This window comes from Ictalurus punctatus, chromosome 10 (assembly GCF_001660625.3).
Source record: "Ictalurus punctatus breed USDA103 chromosome 10, Coco_2.0, whole genome shotgun sequence".
NCBI lineage: Eukaryota > Metazoa > Chordata > Actinopteri > Siluriformes > Ictaluridae > Ictalurus > Ictalurus punctatus.
Genome location: NC_030425.2, coordinates 20,738,061 through 20,759,485, shown reverse-complemented (window position 1 = coordinate 20,759,485; position 21,425 = coordinate 20,738,061). Strand labels below are relative to the sequence as shown.

Below are 21,425 nucleotides of genomic sequence, written 5' to 3'. Positions count from 1 at the left end.
TATTGGTGTGAATGAGACACAGTGTAAAGTGCTTTGGATAAAAGCGCGATATAAGTGCAGACCATTTACTTTTCCCGCCTTTTGTGGCCCAATCCCAAATTTTGAGATGTGTTGTGGCCATCAAATTAAATATTACCTTATTTTTTCTTAAAATGGTACATTTATTCAGTTTTAACATTTGATATATTTTCTATGTTCTATTGTATTGAATAACATATGGGTTTATGAGATTTGCAAATCATTGCATTCTGTTTTTATTTACATTTATTTACTTTTTACTCAGCGTCCCAGCTTTTTTGGAATTGGGGTTGTATTTAGCATGTTAGTTACAGGGTAATCAAAGTGCTTAAATGTTAAAGTCCTTAAATATGTTAGTTCAAATACATGTTAACAATATGTTAAGAACACATATGTAAAGGATGTAGTGCTTGACTCTGCTACTTGACCAATAACATTTCTTTCATTCTGACACACCAAAGGCATTGGAAGCCTTTTTGGGTGGAAATATACTGTAGCTCATGCGTTAGTCATTGTCCTAAACTACACTGCCAATTCTGTGTGACATTACTAAAGACCTACATGTGAATTGAGACATATTTATGGGAACAATGTTTTCTAGACTTACTTTTTTGCAACATTAGCCTGCAGAGCTAAACTGTCAAAATCAAGCAAACTCTGCAATATTCGGAGGAGCATGCATTTTTTGAAAATTACCACAGGTTTTCTGCAGATTTGGACCAAGAGACACATCGTGTGACATCATCACAAGGCGCATTCAAAGCACATTCAAAGCCCTCTAGATTCATGTGCGTCGAACATGAGTATAGCTAAAAGGTCTAATTTACCAACAATCATCACTGCAAAACAATCCTGTATGGGCTGATTATTCCATTACGCTTATATCTCTTTACCTTATTGATGAAAAGCAATCAGCAAGGTATTGCTTCTTTAAGAATGAAATGCTGACAAGTAAGTGTTTTGCCATCATGCCACACAGAAATGCAATTTCTGTGCAATTCAATGCAATTTCTGAATTACTGGCATGGTAGTAACCATAAATAAAGAAGATGTAATTATGTTATGCATTGTCAATGTCACCTTTAATGCTAATCTTGGCTTGAAGGTATTAAGCCATGGAGCCAGTCTGGGCTGCAGTATCATATGTATCGTGGCAGAAATATTAAAAATATATATGGTTGAGGTTGTAAGGGATAATAAACAGATCATTTCTGCACCATAAACAGGACATAAATAATTTCTGCAAACACAGCACTGATATTAGAGTCATGTCTCTAGGTGGAACACCTACAAAACTAAAGACTTTCTTGCTGCATTTGCTAGTGTTATAGCTGATGCAGACTGCCTACAACCACTGCTGTTCTTCCATCTTGCTGTGTTGCTGTTGTCCATTCCATATTCTGCGACTTTAGCACTTGCTGTGCGTGTGAGAAAAGGAATTTAGGAACAGCTGAAACAGCTGTATTAGACCGTTTAATTGAACACCTTGTAGGTCAAGAAAACCCTTAGACTGCTTCATTATCCTTATTTTACAAAGTGTAATGTAATGTGGGCAAGATCAATTATTAATTCAGAGAGAGTATCATTCTGGCACCCTAACCTAATTCCTTTAACTCAGAATGGCACAGTTAAAAAAAAATACAATCTCTCCCTCATGGGATTATGACTTCTGATCAGCTGAAGTCCATTTTTTCTGATATTTTCCCTGTTTATCCTCAACAGACAGATCGGCAGTATGACCCTCACCAGGCACACCGGTCATCCAAGGTCCCAAAGGACTCATACCTGGTGGAGCAAGTTTTCAGCCCCCACCATTTCCCCCCCTCTGTCAAGTCACACATGAAGGGGAGTCCTCTGTACACAGACCTGCGATTGACTGGTATGACTGACAGCAAACGTCCACAACCCTCCTGGACCATAGAGGAATTCAAACGCAACTCAGGAGACAAGAACAAACTCAGTGTGCTGGACCTACAGGTGAGACCTTCCATTCAGACTTTGGGGCATTTCTACTTTGTTTAAACCTTGTTAGCCAGGCGGGTTGGTTTAAACCAATCAATATGTCCTCGGTGGTAGGTGTTTAGCTACATTTTGCTATGATTGGAATGACCTCAGAGGTTAAGACGCAGGAGGATGAAGACTGTAATGGCATTGGAGATCCTTCTGGGGTTACTATAGAAGGTTGGGCTGATCAATATCTGTATCTGAAATATGAATTACAGGTCATCCTGTAGGCAGGTTTGTGTCATCAAATTACAGTTCAGAACACAGACATTTTGAGCTTTAATGAAATAGTCCAGTAGATTTCCTAATCTGGATCCAATATGTCAGTAGTATCATGGTTCTCAAACAGAGGTCTGTGACGGTTAGCCAGGGAGTCCTTGGTACTTGGAAAAAAATTTTTATAGTGCTAGAAATCACATACCATCATTATCAAAGTTTATATTTAACATGCTCTTACAAATCTACTGTGTGCATTTTGCTCCTCTAGCAGTCAATTTTAAAAATCTTGTATGGTAGCAGTAGTTGTATTGTTCTCTAATATCATTTTGCTTGTATTTCCTCATTTGTATGTTGCTTTTGGATAAAAGTGTCTGTGAAATGAATAAATGTAATGTAAATGTACAGTAATGTAGTATTACAGTAGGTGCCTGTAGTTATTAGCCTGTTTGACTGGTCACTTGAATTGAATGGGTTCAAGCCAAACTTCAATAAGTTCCAATAAATAACTAACATATGTGGAACATATGTGGAACATATGTGGGCATGGTGGCTCAACGATCTGGGTTGATCGTCAGGATAGTCAGGATCTGGGTCCCTGACTGGAAGGTCAGGGGTTCAAGCCCCAGGACTGCCAAGTTGCCACTGCTGGGCCCTTGAGCAAGGCCCTTAATCTTCTCTGCCTCAGGGGTGCTGTATCATAGCTGACCCTGCACTCTGACACTAACTTCCTAACAAGCTATGTGTAGAAAAGAATTTCACTGTGGTGTAATGTATATGTGACAAATAAAGGCTTCTTCTTCTATGTTGTTGTATTATGTTTGTAAAATAAGTGTGTGCTGAGGCAGTTCATGGATTTCTTTTTTCTTTTTTTAACAGTAGTCAAAGAGGTTCCTGGCGTAAGAAAAGTCTGAGAACCCCAACTGCCATATATGTTAGATTAACAAGAATTTGAAGACCTGTTTACTCAAAACTGGAAGTAAGGGAAAACTCAAAACTAAGGGAAATTGTTGAATTCGATCAATAAAGAATTAAAATGTAATTATGTAACACAAATTCAAAACTATGAATGTCTTTAGATTCAATGACAACTTTATTTACAGACCACATTTCAACAACTGCATGATCCTGTAGGTTCACTCTGTACAACATCAAGAAAATCAGACACTAACTCACTGAACAGGCTACACAGCTACTAGTCCAGGCATTTTTCTCTCAAAACTGGACTATTGCAACGCACTACCCCCCAACCCCCAGCTCTGTCTAACCCCTTCAATGATTCAGAACGCAGCAGCACACCTTGTTTTCAACCAGCTCAAAAGAACCCATGTCGCACCCCTCTTCATCTCCCTCCACTGGCTTCCTATAGTGGCCAGTATCAAATTCAAGGCCTTGATGTACACGTACAACACACACACACACACACACACACACACACACACACACACACACACACACACACACACACACACACACACACACACACACACTATACATGTGATTGTGTTGTCTTTAGTGTTGTCTCCAGTGTTGTCTCTTCAGAGGACATGATAGTCCTCTTGATTGTTTTAGATCAAAGTGTCAATCTGAATGGTGCAAAGAATCAGAATTAGGATTGGTGTACTATCTTAAATTGTTCTATCCATAATTCAAAACAGTGAATATCGAGGTGTGCATCAAGGCTAATTTAATGTCTCTGGATGCCTTTGTATTAGTCAGATAAAGTCCAATACCACACATACTCAGCTTCTTTTATGACTAGTGTAGTGTTATTTAGAAATCTGATCAAATTTGTTTCTGATCAGATTTGTGAGTTTCAGTCCTAGTTAAGTGGCCGTGTCCTCTGTGCCTTTCAATCCCAGTGAAGGCAATGTGTATCATATTGTATCAAAAACAGCTCTATGAATCCATTTTATCCCTCATATACTGGATAATTGGTCAGGTATCAAGATATGCAACGTATGTAGAAAACTACAAAACTCTAATACTCATCTGTATTGACTGCTGCTCAATATTTGAGAACAGTGAAGGCTTTCAATGATCAAATTAACTGCACTTGTCCTGCTTAAATGGAAAAGAAAAAAAGCCTGAAAATGGTGCGATCAGGAGAGTAACTTGCTGATCTTGTAATTCCCAGTTCATTCTGAGAGAAATGAAAATGCATCCTCAGCCACTACACTGTGCTCTTGTTAGGGGGCTGGAAAGTGAGCTAACATCATAGTTGGTGTGTATTGCACTTGATTGCAAGGATTTACTTTAGAGGCTGCTATTTCTGACGCTGTCCTGTGAGAGATACTGTACAAAATTTGCCAGGCACAGCTCTGCTCAGCACACCATGGCATCCTTAAGTAAATTAAAAAGCATACTCAGACCACGCCTTAAGCTTTGCACTACAGAATAGGATTACATTCAAAATGCATTAAGTGATGAAGATAAAGGGCAGATCACCTTGAATGGGTGCACATATCTACACTCATTTGGTGTATGCCCCAAGGACAGTTTGCTGAATCTACTCTTTCATTGTTTGTTCATGAATGCTGCTTATTGAATAAGGGCTGGCTAGTATGCATGGTCTAACATGGCTAAACCCCCATAACTGGAAAGTTTCATATTTTCCACAACAGATTATTTGCACTTAAGAAATTTATTAAAGCAGATTATTTTGGATATATGTGGCACCAAATACAGCACCACCAATGGCTGGAAAAGGACAGCGTGTGGTGTGAATGAAAGATAAATTCAAAATTCTTTCCAGCCCAGACTGTAAAATCATGCAGCTTGTCAGTGACAGTTGTGTAAAGTGATTAGACAGAGAGAAACACCCCCTAGATTTCACACATATTGTCCAATCAAAGTAAAAACAAACAAACAAACAAAGAAGAAAAAAACAGGAACAGATGCCAAAACTGTATGTTTAGTGTTTTTTTGAATAAATGAATGGGATACAGCTTTTCTGCTTAACATGTTTGGTACTTGGAGGAAACAGCATGAACCTAGTGTGGCATTAGAAAGCAACACACATAGTTGCCAAGTGTGTTTGGGTGTAATAGTTTGTCCTATATAATTCTTATTATGCCATCAATGATAAAATGCATTGCTCAATTCTGTATATAGATGTTAGATTTTAGACCTCCTATTTGACATGACCGCCAGACTTCACTGCATTGAATAGGTGCAAAATATATCAATTTAAAACCAGGCCATGTAGTTGTGTCAAAATCAGTGATGTATAGCTGTATGTATTTAAAATTATTGTTATTCATTTTGCAAGGTGACTCATAACAGTGATAATTGCCAAAACATAAAGCATCTTGGAGACATGCGTCAGTTGTTGATGCTTTCACCCTGTAGCTCTATTATTTCCCAATTAACATCTGTGTTAGTTCTCTAAATCCTTAGAATGGACATACTGCTGAGAAATTATTATTAAAATAATAGATTTTCATCCTGGAATAAAAATACCTAAAAAATCCTGCATATAATTTGACTGACTTCATAATGTGATTGCATTCATATGGTTGCCAGGAGATTGTTAGTTCACCATGATGTTGCATTGTGGCAAAAAAAAAAAAAAAAAAAAAAAAAAAAAGCCAACTGATTACCTTCCAAACTACTAATTGTGGTCGGTTTTTCTAATAGAAACAAATCTGATTATTCCTTATCATTCACTGCACTGTTGATACAACTCTAAGCTTACTAGAGACAAATAGGCTAATACCCTCTGTGTGTCTGGTGGCATGGGAGAGAAGGATTATTAGCCCAAGTGCCTTCATAGTAGCAGCAGCTAGATACGATACATTATTTTAAACCAAACAAGAAAACAGATAGTGGCCACATTATTAGCAACCTGGAATAGAACTGTCAAGACAATTTACTTAGTCATAGTTCAGGCATTTGAAATGAATCTAGGTAATTTCTTCAGTAGCAGGGTTTCCATTTGAATGTTTTGCAATTTAAAAATGAATTACTAACAAAATTGCAAATGAATGTGCTTCAACTACTGTCATTGTAAATGACGTAAAAATGATTAGGGAGAGCCTACAATACCCAAAGTGCATGGCAGTTTTTCACCTGTGTATGGAAAGACAAGAGTGCCAAAACAGCAGCGTAAGAGACAATATTCAAGTTAGATGTTTATTCATCGATATAGCTTTAGTAATCTCTTTATCATCGTCTGGGGTACAGGGTTGTTTTTTTTGTTTTTGTTTTTTCGTTTTTTACAATGATTTGATGTTGCTTTCATTAATTAAATCAAGGAAAACCTTCATTTCTTGGCCTTCTCAAACACCATTTGAGTGTCCCTTGTGGCCATGCTTATGTTTAGATCTAGATATAGGACTGAAACATGATAAAAAAAATCAATAAAAAAACATAATTGACACCATAATTTATTCAAAAAACCTATTTCCACCATAGTCTTTCACATCATGTCTTTATCAGTAGAGCAACTTTTCAACCTCAGACAAGACAGTGTAAAAACATTTTTGTGATATTAGTTGTGATATAAAACTGTGGACTATTCTATTTAGTTTTTCTATATTTGTTTTATATTCACATTATAAGAACTCACAAAAAAGTGGTGGATGGAAAACCACACACTATTGAATGTAGTAATTTGAAATGAATAGCTGTGCTGTTTTCTTGAACTAAGGGTCAAACATCAATAAATTGAAGATTAGAAAGGAATTGGAAATTAGAAGTGTGAACATTTTCTTCCTGCAAGTTGCCAGCAGTGCAGGTGGCTGTGTATTTTCACAGTTAAAGGCAAAAGGAGTAATATGACTTTGTTTTCCTTCAAACAATTTTGTGCAAAAAGGCTTTGAAATGTTTGCCCATATAGATGATGAAATTGGTAATATTTACAATATTACCACATTTCACATTTTTTTTGTTTCCGTTTGACTAGTGGAATAAATATGAGTACATGAAATGGTCTGAAACAGTGAAAATGTTGCAATTAGGCATAAATTTCGGTGTCATATGACATTTTAATTATGTCTGAGACTGAGGAGGAGAAAAGAGCCTTAGTTTATCAAATATGTTGAAATACAGTCATGTGGGGAAAAAAAAAGTACACCCCATTGAGATTGTTGGCTTTTTGACATATTTGGACAAGCAAACATTTGATCATATTTGAAACAATGCCTATTAATAAAGTTGATATAGTTGAACAAAACCACAAGGAAAATTAGCTTTTTCAATCATTTATTCAACAGATATATCAATAAAAATAAAAGTAAGTACACCCTTGCCCTCAGAACCTAGTATTGCCCCCTTTAGCAGAGAACTTCATGTAGGCATTTTGTATAATTGTCCACCAGGTTTGCTGGAATTATTGACCACTCTTCTATACAATATTGTTTGAGTTGCAAGATGTTTGAGGGTTTTCTTGCATGAACTGCCCATTTCAAATCCCCCCCACAACATTTCAGTGAGATTGGAATCCAGGCTTTGACTAGGCCATTCCATAACCCTCCATTTCTTCTTTTTGAGCCATTCCTTGGTGAAATTGCTAGTGTGCTTAGGATTCTTATCCTGTTGAAAGGTCCACTTTCAGTTCAACTTCAACTTTCGGACAGATGGCTTCACATTATCTTCAAGCACTCTTTGATATAATGCAGAATTCATAGTTGAATCAATGAATGAAAGCTGTATAGTCCCTGAGGCAGCAAAGCAACACCAAACCATAACATTTGCACCGTGCTTCACAGTTGGTATGAGTTGCTTCTTCTGAAAAGTTGTCCTTGATCTACACCAACAATGTCTGCTGTTACTGCAGCCAAACAACTCTATCCTTGATTTGTCTGTCCAGAGCCAAAAGGTCTGGTCTTTGCCTATATGCCCATTGCCAAACTGTAGTTTTGCAAAGGCTTTTCCTGGCATGCCTCCCATGCAGGTCAAATTTGAAGGTTTTATAATTGTAGGGGTGTACTAATTTTTCCATGTGACGAGTCTGTTGCTGTTGTTGTTGTTTTTTTGTTAATTGAAATTGTGAAAATTACTACAAAAAATCAAAACAAGATTAATAAAAATTCACAAACCTTTTAATGCCTTTTCCTTTCATGATGTATAAGTCAGTGGTGAACCTTTTTTCATCATCGTCTCTCTTTTATTGTTTTTTCTGTGTCTCACAAACATGCAACCTTGCCAATTACCTTTAAAATGCCCTGGAACTAGTTGAAATAGTTAACTCCTGTTGGATGAAGGGTTCTGATTAGACTCGCATTTGGGTCAAGATTGTTAACTAAAAGTCATTTTTCTTCTAATTAAACCAGAGACTTTCTTAGTAAACCTTGAATGTAGGAGCATTAGGTATGAGTAAACTTAATAATTTTAAAAAAGCCCGGTAACTTTGGACCAATCACATTGTATTGTATGGTATATGATAACACAGCACCCAGAAACCATTGCTGCAATACTCATGTTAAGCTAGCTGATGGTAATTATGGCTATTATTGAATACATCTGAATATGGAAATGCAAATCAAACTTAGAAACTGAAATCCTATTCATGTCTAACTGTTAAAGGCAAGCTAGTTTACTCTTAGCAGTCAGTTAGCTTACATTAGTTATAAATAATATGGGCATTTGTGCCCACTCAGCCACAAGAGCATTAGTGAAGTCAGTTGAGAAAGTCTGGCGCACAGTCGGCATTCCAGTTCATCCCAAAGCATCCCACAACACACAGAGACATTCAAGACAATTGTGTACTTCCAACTTGGGGCAATGGTTTTGGGGAGGCCCACATATGGGTGTGATTGTCAAGTGTCCACATACTTTTGGCCATATAGTGTATGTTGGACATACAAAATGTACACATTTTAAGCAAATTAAACAGTTCTACATAAATTATGCATATAGACAGTTTAACATTTCATGTTCAGGGGTATGTCCTTAATATTTTGTTTTTGCTTAGTTAGATAACTAGAAAATAGATAGAAAATGTATAAATTGCTAAAGTTGCTCTAGTTAGTCATGTTACCAAATACTATAAACTGCCCTAAAACAATAGGATATATCCAGATGAAGGTACACCAAGATAAATCCATGCATCACCTGGCAGTGGTGTGGAAATTTAATAAACTGCCTGAAGATCAACAGGAGTAGTGAGTGCATCACTGTAAGCTTGGCTAGAGGGAGCAGATAATGAAAATGTGAACTTGGGGCATCTTTCCCATAACTTATGTTGCAAAGACATTAACAATGAACAATGCATATTGTGCCAATATTTATGTGCTATCTGAGCAACCTCTCATTGCTGATATGGATTTGCTTGATTAATGAATCTGCCTGTGTATCACATGTTGTGCCCATGCCTATTAAAGAAGCCTGAATAAAAAATATTTGCAGGCACATCCTACTGCCCCTGGCTCCTAAATGTTACGGATTCATTCCAAATCCTGGCGGACCAGAGCCAGGTAATCAGAATGGTGCAGGTAGCTGCAGTGGCATTGAAAGCTGAAAACTAATTAAATTGCCTGTGCTTGGGGTCCCATGAGGTTTAGATTGGGAACTGTGGATGTATAGCATGGGTTTTGTTTTGTGCACTTTACTACTGCTGAATTGTTTCTTGTTCTCCTACCTGAAGAAATGCTACACCACAGTTTAGCAGCCACTAGGAGCAGTTTGTATGTGTAGATTAAACCAATTACATGTTCAGACCACTTTTGGGGGCGGCCACAAGTGTGGCACAGAATTAGGCTGAATACTAAAATTTGATTCACATTAGTAATATGAGAAGGATTACATATTATTTGCAACTACCTATCATGATCTGCACTGTAAATCTATACCATTATGTTTATGTTCAATCATACATATGAATTAGAATTGACAAAATTAGACTGGTAAATTAATCACACGTAGGTTTCACATCTAAAACGATGACTCTGCTTTGTTTGGATGGAATAGACTGCTGTTTTTTTAATGGGTAACGATACTCTTAAGACACAAAGCCCAGCTGAGGGAATACGTTGTATGTGTGTGGGCCTACATTGGTGTGTATACATATCCTAATAGTGTAAAGTGATTAAATATGTTTGTTGCAAACAGTGTAAACAAAGTCCATATCAATGCCCATAAATTACAAGTTGTATTACACTGAAATTAAGTTTGTCAAGAAGCAGACACACTGAAGCATGTCCAGGTTCTCTGGATTTATTAAAACCAATATGTCAGACAAACAAAAGGGTTAGGCAAAATTCAGAAACATGAGACAGGCAAATGACCATGTGATTAGCAAACAGCATAAACTTGACAAGGCTAAAGAGGTAAACATTAAGAAGGTCAAAACACTAATCAAACATCCACAGAGTAACCTTGGAATCACCACAAACACAATGCTCTAGCAAGACTTTGCATAGTGTGTTTGTCAGTCTGAGTTATATAAAGAGAGTAGTATGACTGTACAAAGGGTGAGTGTCATTAGTAATAGTGACTGAATGGGGATAGGAGCTTGAATGGTGGTCTTGTGATGAGGTCATGGGAGTTGTATTATGTAGTTTACAGTTTACCATTCGTAAATTGTCCGAAGTCCGTGGTCAACACACATGAGGTCACCTGGTTCATAGGTGGGAGTCTCAGAACAGTGTCCACAAATTCCTCTTGTTGTTGAATTGCTTAGCTTCACTGTCGATGTGCCACTTCTCCTGCTCCCTTGCTTTCTTGAAACCACTCTTCTAAACTTGTGCATCTGTGGGTGTAGTGTTCTAAGTAAAGAGGTGGTTGTTGGCCCAGTATACACCGGAATGGTGTAAGCTGTGTGGTTGTATGATGCAGAGAGTATTTTGGATATTCGGCCCATGAGGCAAAACGTGACCACTCTTTATTGAAAGTTTGAAGGATCCAACCTTAGTTTGTTGGTTGGTTTTCTTCTGAAAAGTCATTTTTGGAGCCTGGAAGATATGAGATTGTGAAATTGAATCTGCTGAAGATGATGGCCCATTGGAATTTTCTTGTGTGCGTTGTGATGTGTTGGATGTGCTGAGATAGTTATTTTGCCAAATTTCTGTGCAATCATGTATTTTCTGAGCATGTCTCTGAGTACATTTTCGATAAAGGCCTGGAGATAGAGGAGGCATTGACCGACAATAGCAGATACTCATAGTGTCCTGACATCATATTAAAGGCTTTCTTCCATTCCTCTCCCTCTATGATATGAACTAGATTGTAAGAACTTTAAAGGTTGACCTTGGAAAAGATGGTGGCTTTTTTGGGCTGGCCTGTTGATGGTACTGTAAGTAGTGGGTATATATATATTTTTTTGTGTTTTGGTTTAGGCTACAGTAGAACTCTGCAGGTGTAAGTGAGGGGGGGGATCTGATGTAGGTTTGCTGCAAAGTTTCAGATGCATATTTTTCCACTGACATGTTCTTCTGTGAAGTTTAGCAAGTGGATGCATGATTGGGATCTAATTGCAAGCACTTTTGATCAAAGACATCCAACAACTCTGACTATCGGGGTGGCCCTTTGACTTTAGACTTTATTGTCACATCACAGATTAAACATTTATCCAGGATAAAAAGTATAAAAGATGAGTGAAATAAATGTATAAAATAAAAAAGTATAAAATATAGCTAGTTTTAACCATGTATTGCACTGAATATAATGTCTGAGTAAAGTACACATATAATTATTGCACTGAGAATAGTGTAGAAAAATAAGTATGTACATGTAAATTTTGTGTGAAGTGTCAAATGCAGCATGTGCATTTCATTTCAGAGATACTGTACTGTATGTGTGTTGAAGTTTAATGCCCGGCTATGACAGTGTGCTGCTGTTCAACAGCCTTATCACTTGTGTATCATCTCTGAATCTGTTCATGAGAGTAATGATGCTGCAGTGTTGTCTGCCAGAAGGAAGTAGCGTGAGCAGGTTGTGATTCAGGTGGCTGGGATGTTGTGGGCATTATATCTTAGTCATTACACTTAATGGCATGTTTTTGGGAAGTGGGAGGAAACTGAAAAACCGGAAGGAAAGCCATGCTGAGACAGGGAAGACATGCACAGAAACTCTGCACAGACAGCAACCTACCATGGCCACCACTACACCCTAGACTATGTAATGTATCACATATAACAGAGTACACATATTAATTATAGAGTGGGTTGAAAATTTAAAAACCCTATTTTAATTCAAATCAAAAATCAATTCCAGTTGGCTGCATTACCGATTTTGCATGAATACAATAGATATGTCAGGGAAAATCCATGGCTAGGTGTGCGTTACACAATTTTAGTGCATGTTGTGGAGGACCTGGTTGCCTGTGGGAAGTGCATTAAAATTGTGTAATGCACACCTAGCTGTGGATTATCCAGCATTGACAAGTTAAAGCTGTCATTGATGGTCTGCAGTGCACAATTTGACTGAAAGGATAAAAATAACTGTTAATTTTTGTTAGTTATATATTAGGAAGTAGATAACTGACTAAACGTGCTGGAATCGATAAAATAAAATAAAAAAGTGAGTTTTAAAGTTTTATCTGTTTGAAACTTTAGGAAATAATAAAAAAGTATATGCATTTAGTTGTATGTTTTACTCATTGGAGAATCTATACTTACTCCGGGGTTTTGGGAATCCATACTTCTTTAGCTTTCTCTGTACTTTCTCTCTCCACGTCAGTTTTAGCCTTGCAATTTTTCATTTTCCTGTCATTCTTTCCAAACCAATCATTTGTTTTTCACTTCTAGACACATCTCTATATTCTCTGTTCCTCTTCTGGTCCTCTTTTGTTCCATCTCAGTTCCACCTTTCAGTTCCTCCCTCGTGCTTGCTCTATCATTCCTAATTCAATTAAACAGGCAATATTGAATATTGTTGGTTTGATGTGCAAACAGAAGCCCCATTTGTCTTCCCCAGGCTTCATTTCACACCAGGGCCCTCAATAATATTAAAGTCAGCTCCATACTAGCAATTTGTAACTGTCAGAACCACTCATCCTGTGTCTTTATCTCCCAACAGACCCAGGAGTCACTCAACCCCAATAATCTGGAGTACTGGATGGAGGACATCTATACGCCGGGCTATGATTCACTGCTCAAGCGCAAAGAGGCGGAGTTTCGGAGGGCCAAATTTTGCAAGATTGGTGCTCTGATCGCTGCAGCAGCCTGCACTGTGATATTGGTCATCGTTGTGCCCATTTGCACTATGAAGTCTTGAGGTCTTCTTGTTTTGCCAATAAACACAAGACAACTTGTTTTGCTGATGTAGGGTTAATTTTGGTGCCTAGATTAAGCCTTATTGTGAATTTGATAGAACTTTTAATGGCAGACATCCATTCAGAGAACTGTTATGTTCAGTTTTTGGCTTAATCCAGGCACAAAGAACTGGTTTTAGAGTCCAACTACAAATACAATTCCTTACTGAGGATTAACATTTGATGTTTGTCCTTTTTATTTCTAGTAGAAAAATTATTTGTTAACATAGACTTTTATGAAACATAGATAATGTTTTCTTGTTTTATAGCTAGTATTTAACATACTAAATTAAGATATTTCAATTCTGAAATCTTTATGTTGTTGCAATAGATACTACAAGGAAGGAAGCGTAGTATATTTTTATTTTACTATGATTCTATGAGAATTATTTTTCAATAAATTTGCAGACAGAATGTGATGCTGTACAGCAAGGTTTATCTTTTTTGACAAATCAGGAATGTTCTATTGGGTTTGTGCAATGTTTCTTTTCCCTAAGTGACGATTTAGATATGATAGACGACTAGATTACTATATATTCAAGAAAACCATTTCAGAAGAAGTGAATGTATGAATGGTCATTGTATGTATTAATTGTATGAGGATTCTAAAATGATTCCTCTCTTGATGTTTACTTGTTATTTCTTAGTACTCAGTACACAATTGAAAATTAATTCAGCAATCAATTGGATACTGGAATGATGCTATGACTTTTGATAAGCAGTATTCCCCTAGTTATTTCATGCTAATGATTTACTTGAAGGTTCTCTTTACATGCTTAGCAGTTCAATTGTTTTACTTTTGAATTTGGACTATATACGAAATGTCAACTTCATCTGTATCTATGGCCCAAATTGTACGATTCATCTTATTAGTGTTCTTATGCTGCCTTCACATACTCATCGGATGTCCTCTTTCCCAGCTGCAAGTTCATAATTATGTTTTTGCATTCCAGTGCATTGATATTGTTATTTGGCATCTTCTTGACATTCTTCAAACCTTCTGAGTCCAGAGTAAATGTCAGTATCCAAATGAATCTCATGATAATTCTAATAGCACTTGAGGGCAGCATTTGTAAAACACTGTAGGCAATGCCCTAAGTGCTAAAATGTATAGAATCTATTTTAAAAAGTCCCAAAAGTCATTACTTTAATTTTTCATATGTTGTACTCTCCATAGTAATAGGATTCACATAATGCATTATGTACATCAGTGCTTTGTTACTGAGAAATGGCAGTGAGCAGCAAGATGGTTAACCTGGAAATGATTATGTAATGAAATCAAGGGTAATGTTATGTGTACAGTACATCTATGGGACATCTATCTGTGGCATCTTAAAGGCTTATCTCAACCGCTAATTAGCAGATAAGAAAGCAGGCTACCTTAACTAGCTACGTAGATAGGCTACAATAGCACAAAGTGTTGACCTCTTTTCTTGCAACTCATATCCCAATCCATATTTTTGAGCCATTAGAATGAAATTACAATAATTATTCTACTTGAAACTAGCATTTGGGATGTTCCCTGTGTCTGTCTTTGCTGGGGTGTAGCAGAGTCCATTTATTACTCTTCATAGAGGCCTTAGGACCACTGAATGCAAACTGCCAGCTACATATTACTTTTAAATTTCCCAAGTGGAACAAGTCATGCTTGGCCAATTTAGTTTGACAATTTATGATTTTCATCAAATTGTCATCAAGAAAACATCCAACTGCTGCTGAGATGAAAAATTACAGAGTGAGTTGTTTTGCTGTGCTCATTCATGTTTGCTTTGTAACATATCTGTAGGGTTGACACTGCGAGAGAGAAGTGTTTCATAAAAAATGATCTCTCACTAATGTAACTAGACTTATGGGAATTTAACCCTACTTCTTGTGAAATTGCACATGCCCAACTGCTTTTGGTTTTCTTTCTTTGAATGTCATTTGAATGTGCCATATCCAGACACCTTGATTAAAGGTTTGGTTCAGCGAAATATTAATTTACACAATTTTCCCCTCATATCAAATGTAGTCAATCGACCTAGCTGTTACAAATTATACTATAATCCACATAGCATGCAGCTTTTCTTTAGAATACCACCTTTAAGGAAGTAAATAATTATTCAGGATGGCTGTTGCATAACATTGCAACATTCAACTACATGGTAAAGGTACAAGTATTTACAAAGAAAAAGTATTGATGGAAATTATTATGAGTGAGATCCATTACCATTACTTGTTAGCTATGTTAGTCTCATAGTTGAAAGTGAAATCTAAAGAAGGCAATGCCAGACACTAAACGTGTTGGCAGATTGACTACATCTGAAGTTAACTGAAAACTATCAAGTAGATTTTTCACAAAACCATTCCTTTAATAATCAGTTGTTTGAATGTGGGATGTTGATAGAAGATACTCTGTCGGGTGACTCTGCCTTCACCACAGGAACTGTGAGCCCTCGTACACTGTAAGACCCTGTACATAAACTTCAGGTTCAAAGTGCATAATGTAAAACAGTTGTAACTGGAATATTATTCTAATAAAACTCTTATTGTTCTGACTGTTGAAGGAATGACCCAAATCCCTTGAATGTCATTCAAATGGCTGACTGATGAGGGCTTTAATGGTTCCTTTATTTTGTGGAACATCACTTTCAAGTTCTTTATGGCTTGAAACACACAAATGAAGGTAGCATAGGTAGTAGTAGAAGGTAGTAGGCATATAAAAGTCCACAAAAAAGTACAAGGTAATGTTTCTGTTCTACAAATTGCTCTTGCCAGCAATTCCTTAAAACGTAACTGATGAATTATGACAAATGCTGTAAGTGAGTTTACATTCGGTCTAGTTCTTCCTTCAGTAGGAAGGACTCTGGCCTTTAAACTGGTGCAACTGGCTTAGTTACAGGAGGCATGTGTAATTGGCCCATCCGATCTGAGATCAAGAGCAGATCTAATCCAGTATGTCACTGAAGACAGCCGACACTTCACAACAGCAGGGGAGATTGTATAATACCCCCCTGTTAACGCTTTATGTCTAGCTACCTGTGAATATAGTGGGGCAGTACTATCTTTAGTGGTGTTAGTTGCTAGTTTAAAATTTCCAATGCTACCACCTTGCTAGTTTAAAAAACAAACAAAAAAAAAAATCAAAAATATTTTCCTGTAATTTCAGATACTCCACATAAGCTGATTTAAATAAAAAAAAATAATTAAAACCTAAAAATTTCTTCTCTAAACTGACATTTATTTAGCATTTTGGAACAAAAATTCCAATGTCAGGATTTGTCAGACATAAATCATAACTTTAAGTTTTCTGCCACGGGAAAGTCTTCCGAACAGTGACATTTGTGCGTTGTGGTTTTTCATTAACTATAAATGGAAAAAAGTATGATGTGTCTTTCCTTAATAAATAAACAGACTGTCTTAACTGTCCTGTAGCCTCTACATAGCACCTCAAGGCCCATACACGGCACAGGAGCAGAGAATGCTGCTTAAGTCCCATTGGCTGGAAGGAACACAGCTCAATGGACTGATTAATGAACTGGTGCAGGAGCACCTTAGGAAGGAAAGTTGTATTGGGCCAGAGGACATCACTGGTAATCTCCGGTTTCCCTCTCATGCTGACTCATGGAGAGCGTGTGAAGCTCACCAACCCTTTTCGTAGATGCCATAGCCAGAAGAAAAGCCGCCTTCAATGACTTCCACCTAAGACCTGCCCCCTCCAGTGGTTCAAAGGGGGATTGGCAAAGGGATTCCAAAACTAGAGGTAAACTCCACACCGGAGAACAGGTAAAACAAGGAGAATGAGACAGATTGAGGCACCTCGCACCCTTTAAGAAACTGCAAGCCAGGTTATGTGAGCCCAAAAACGAGTGGTCCACAGGTGAACGGTACACAGAGATAGCCACCACATAAACCTTTAAGGTAGAGGCTGGCCTGCCACTGTCCAAAAGACCTTGTTGGAAACCCAAAACTACTGAAACCACACACCATAGAGGGTCAAACCCACGAGTATCGTACCACGTACAAAAAGACTTCCATTGATAGGCGTAAAGTTCTCGTGTGGAAGCAGCCCTCGTGTTGAGAACAGTGTGAATGACCAAAGGCTCACAGTCTGCTAAGAGGGAGTTGGCCCCAGAGGCCAGATCCATAACTGTAGGCGGGCCGGGTTCAGATGCCAAATGCGCCGTCCAGTAGAGACAATAGTTCTCTACTGAAGGGAAGCTGACTCGGTCTGTCCCTCAGCAAGGTTAGGAGCAATGGAAACCATGATCTGTACAACCAACGTTATGTAATCAGAAGCACCCTGTGTCTATCTTGAGCAATTCTGTGAAGTGTCTCTCACAGCAGAGGAATTGGAGGAAAGGCATAGAGCAGACAATTCAGGCAATCATATGACAGCACATGGACAAGTGGACTGGATGTTTCCATCCGGGCAAACTACAGTGGGCAGTGAGTTGTGTTCTCCAAAGTGAATAGATCCGCTTTGGCCACACCAAATTCCTGCCAAATGTCCTGAACTACATCCATGTGGAGCCTCCACTCACCCAGATGAAGCCAACTTCTGACAGAGCATCTGCAGCCTGATTGTCTATCCCCAGCAGATAAACAGCCTTCAGTGATGCAAACTACAGGAGTGACCAGGTGAGGAAATCATGAGTAAGCTATAGCAAGCTCTCTGACCTCGTGCCCCCTTGTTGATTAAGATTGAAAACCGTTGAAGTGTTGTTCAAGTGCACAAGCACATGGCGGTGTGTCAGCTCCGGGAAAAATTGTCTCAGGACCAGAAAAACTGCACGCATCTCCAGCAGGTTGATGTGATCCATAGACCACCCCCTTCACCATTCCCCACTGACACCCCTGTGATTCCAAACTGCTCCCCAACCCTTGAGGGATGCATCGGTTGTTACCACCTCCCAATGAGAGGGAACAATCCCTAACGGAACACCTGCTGTCAAAAAGGCTGGTGAAGTCCACTGTCAGAGGGCCACACACAACTGTGAGTCACTATGATCCTCCAATAATCATGATGGAATGGGTCTAACAGGAGTATGTTGCTCCACACCTGCAGGGGCCGCAGGTGAAGCAGTGTGGAAAAGGAACCCCCCCCCCCCCCCCCCCCCCCCGACAGAGCCTGTGTTGGATAAGCCATATGGAAAATGTATAGATGGATGGATGTGTATTCTTATCGCTATTTAGAAGCTTATTAAAGAGGACAATGTTGACTGTTGGATTTATAATATATTTTGTACTGAAAAATGACAAGAACTATTTTATAACAGTGAATGGTAATTTCCTGATTAAACAATGAACAAATGACATTCCAACAAGCTGTTATGTGAAAGTCTTTCTTTGAAGAGAATGTTCACAGTGAAAAGAACATTTTAATTCTAATATCTTCCAAAGATGATATTTTTGGTTTTATAAAGCACATTTAATTCGAAGTATGTAATTAGATAAATGCACATTTTTGAAAAGAGCCCGAGGCATGTTCCTTTCCATAAAACCACTGCAGCATTGGGGTTTTTTTTTTCTTTTTTCTTTTTAATAAATAAAATAGATATGGTACCATACTTGTCTTATGGTTTGCTGTTTTTGTGTACTTATGCAGTAAACGTCCTGGTGGTTACAATTTGGTTATGTAAAATGTGTAATAATTCTCATTTCTTTTCTTCTAATTTCTTTTTTTTTGCTAAACTTGTGCCAATAAATTGAGAATTGTATAAAGTGAGCTGGCATTACTCAGGAACAACTGAATATGTTAAAAACAAATGTGATTTTCTTATACCATTGCATAAAACTTACTATATTTACAAACACTAAAAACAAATAAGTAAATACATCAGGGTTATTAAATACATCATCTATTAAAATTACTGTTTTGTTTTCTATTGCCCCCCAGAACACAGGAATTAGTTACTGTGAGAGAACTTTCTTGGCTACTAGAAAAGTGCAGTGTCAAAAAAAGCAGCTGGGGAGCAAAGTCGCGAGCAAGTCTTCCGTCTGGAGCTGCTCTTTCTGAACTAATGCACCATACATGATGAACACTACAACAAAGAGCCTGCATTGCAGATTTTTATTGCAGTTCTTTTGGCACAAATTTCATTGTTCATATTTTACTATTTCACATTTTTCACATTACTAAGTGGTTTATCTCTGTACAATAAAGATTGTGAAGGCATATGCTGTGCATTTTATACAATTAACTAAACAATGAAATCTAAATGCACAAAAGGGCCCACATGATTGATATGTATCACAACCATACAACCATCAAGGTTGCTCTTATACTGACATGAGTGGGATATTGAGTAAATATATATTATTTTACTGTATATGTCATGTAATGCGCATCAGGATGGATGTAAGTACAGTTAAGGGTTTTATTGAAAGGAGATAGGCAAAGAAATCCAAAACGTGAAACACTGTCGTGGTCAAAACAGGCAAAAGGTCAGGCGAACACCAGACAGGATAAACTAGGCTAGAACAGGAACAGAACAATGAGTAAGAGAACCAGATCAAAAACCATGAAAACACAGAACAAGGACCACACGGCTTGGCATACAGTAAGCACGTAATACTTTGCCCTAAACATAGAAACACGTCTGTTTTAAATAACAAACGTAATCGGAGTGAAACACAAAACAGCTGTGATTAATGAGAACATGTGAAGGAGACATCCAATAACATAACAGGGGTGGAGACAGGACACGTTAAACAGAGTCAATGTCCCTGAACCTGGATATCCTTCGCTGGCGTGCCTCGGGCTTCAGAGCTGTGTGGAACTGTCATGGAACTGCAAGCGGGCTTCAGAGCTGTGTGCGCCAGAGCTCTGCGCAAGGGGACATCCTCGGGCTTTAGAGCTGTGTGCTCCAGAACTCTGCACAAGGGGACATCCTGACATTATAAGTGATGGAACCTGATTATGGAGAAATGAAATACAATATAAACCCTTATTTTGATATTTAATTTTTAAAAAGAGAATGATTTAAAATTTCAGATTTAAAATTCCCACACATCTGACCACAACACCCTAGTCTCCCCTGTAAGTAGGTGGAAGCTGATGTGAACTCATCATCTTTGGATACTGGAGGTTAAAGGGCTTTTTCATGGACTCAACAGTATTTCTGGTGGTCCTAGGATTTTAACAGTCTTCTGGCTACTAACACAGAATTGTAACTGCTGAGCTATCATACCCCATAATGACTGCCTGCATTATGTATGTCTTCCCTCACTTGTATTGTACTGTATAAATCCCTACTGGCTACTGACAGGTTTATTGCATGCTAAACTGCTGACTGATTTATCGTGCACCTTGGATGACGATGTGTGCACACGCTTGCAGCTCCATGACAGGGCTATTTATTTTTTAATTAACATTTCAGATATACTTCTGGCCTTTTAATATACATGACATAAATTTTTGTTTTATATGCTGTGACCTTTAGAAGCAATAGGCACCGGTTTGGCAGGCAGCTGGCAGACAGATTAGAAGGGGCTACATAAGCAATGCTGAATGTTGTGCATATGTTATGCATCCCTGCCAGACATATCTCAACCTTCACATAGAGGGTTTACAGAAAAACAAGAATTCCACCTGAGTACTTTTACTCCAGTAACCATTGTGAGAGCATTCAGAAAGCTTTTAGTTTCATAATCCACTAGGTTTGTGCCATATTTGGCTAAATATGTACAGGTGTACAGTCCTGGAGAGCTCCTTAAAATTTGGACCGCTCACTGTTCCCTTTTATAACCCATTTTGATACCACTCACTTTTGCCCATTCATGATACCAGTTCCATAGACTTAACTACACTACACACAAGTCCCAGCCAACAGCTGTGTAGGGTGACAAACTCCACATCCAGCCATGTGAACAATCAGAAGATTAACAGACAACTTACCCCCACTTCTAACCACACACACCTAGTTTAAATTATAACATACCTCTTACATACAAGTTCACAGTGACATTATGAAGTCTTGCTCCACCATGTTTGTCTGTGTCATTACTAAGC

General features: G+C 38.0%; 1 protein-coding gene across 1 annotated transcript in view; it reads left to right on the top strand.

Annotated features, from left to right (window-relative positions):
- The window catches only part of minar1 (membrane integral NOTCH2 associated receptor 1), a 29,453-nt gene extending 13,484 nt beyond the window's left edge, over positions 1-15,969 (top strand). Inside the window, exons 3-4 of the mRNA XM_017477395.3 lie at positions 1,741-1,995; positions 13,198-15,969. Of these exons, the coding sequence (XP_017332884.2) occupies positions 1,741-1,995; positions 13,198-13,395 (453 nt within the window). The 3' untranslated portion in view covers positions 13,396-15,969. The remainder of the gene's footprint in view (positions 1-1,740; positions 1,996-13,197) is intronic.
- The last annotated feature ends 5,456 nt before the right edge of the window (positions 15,970-21,425 follow it).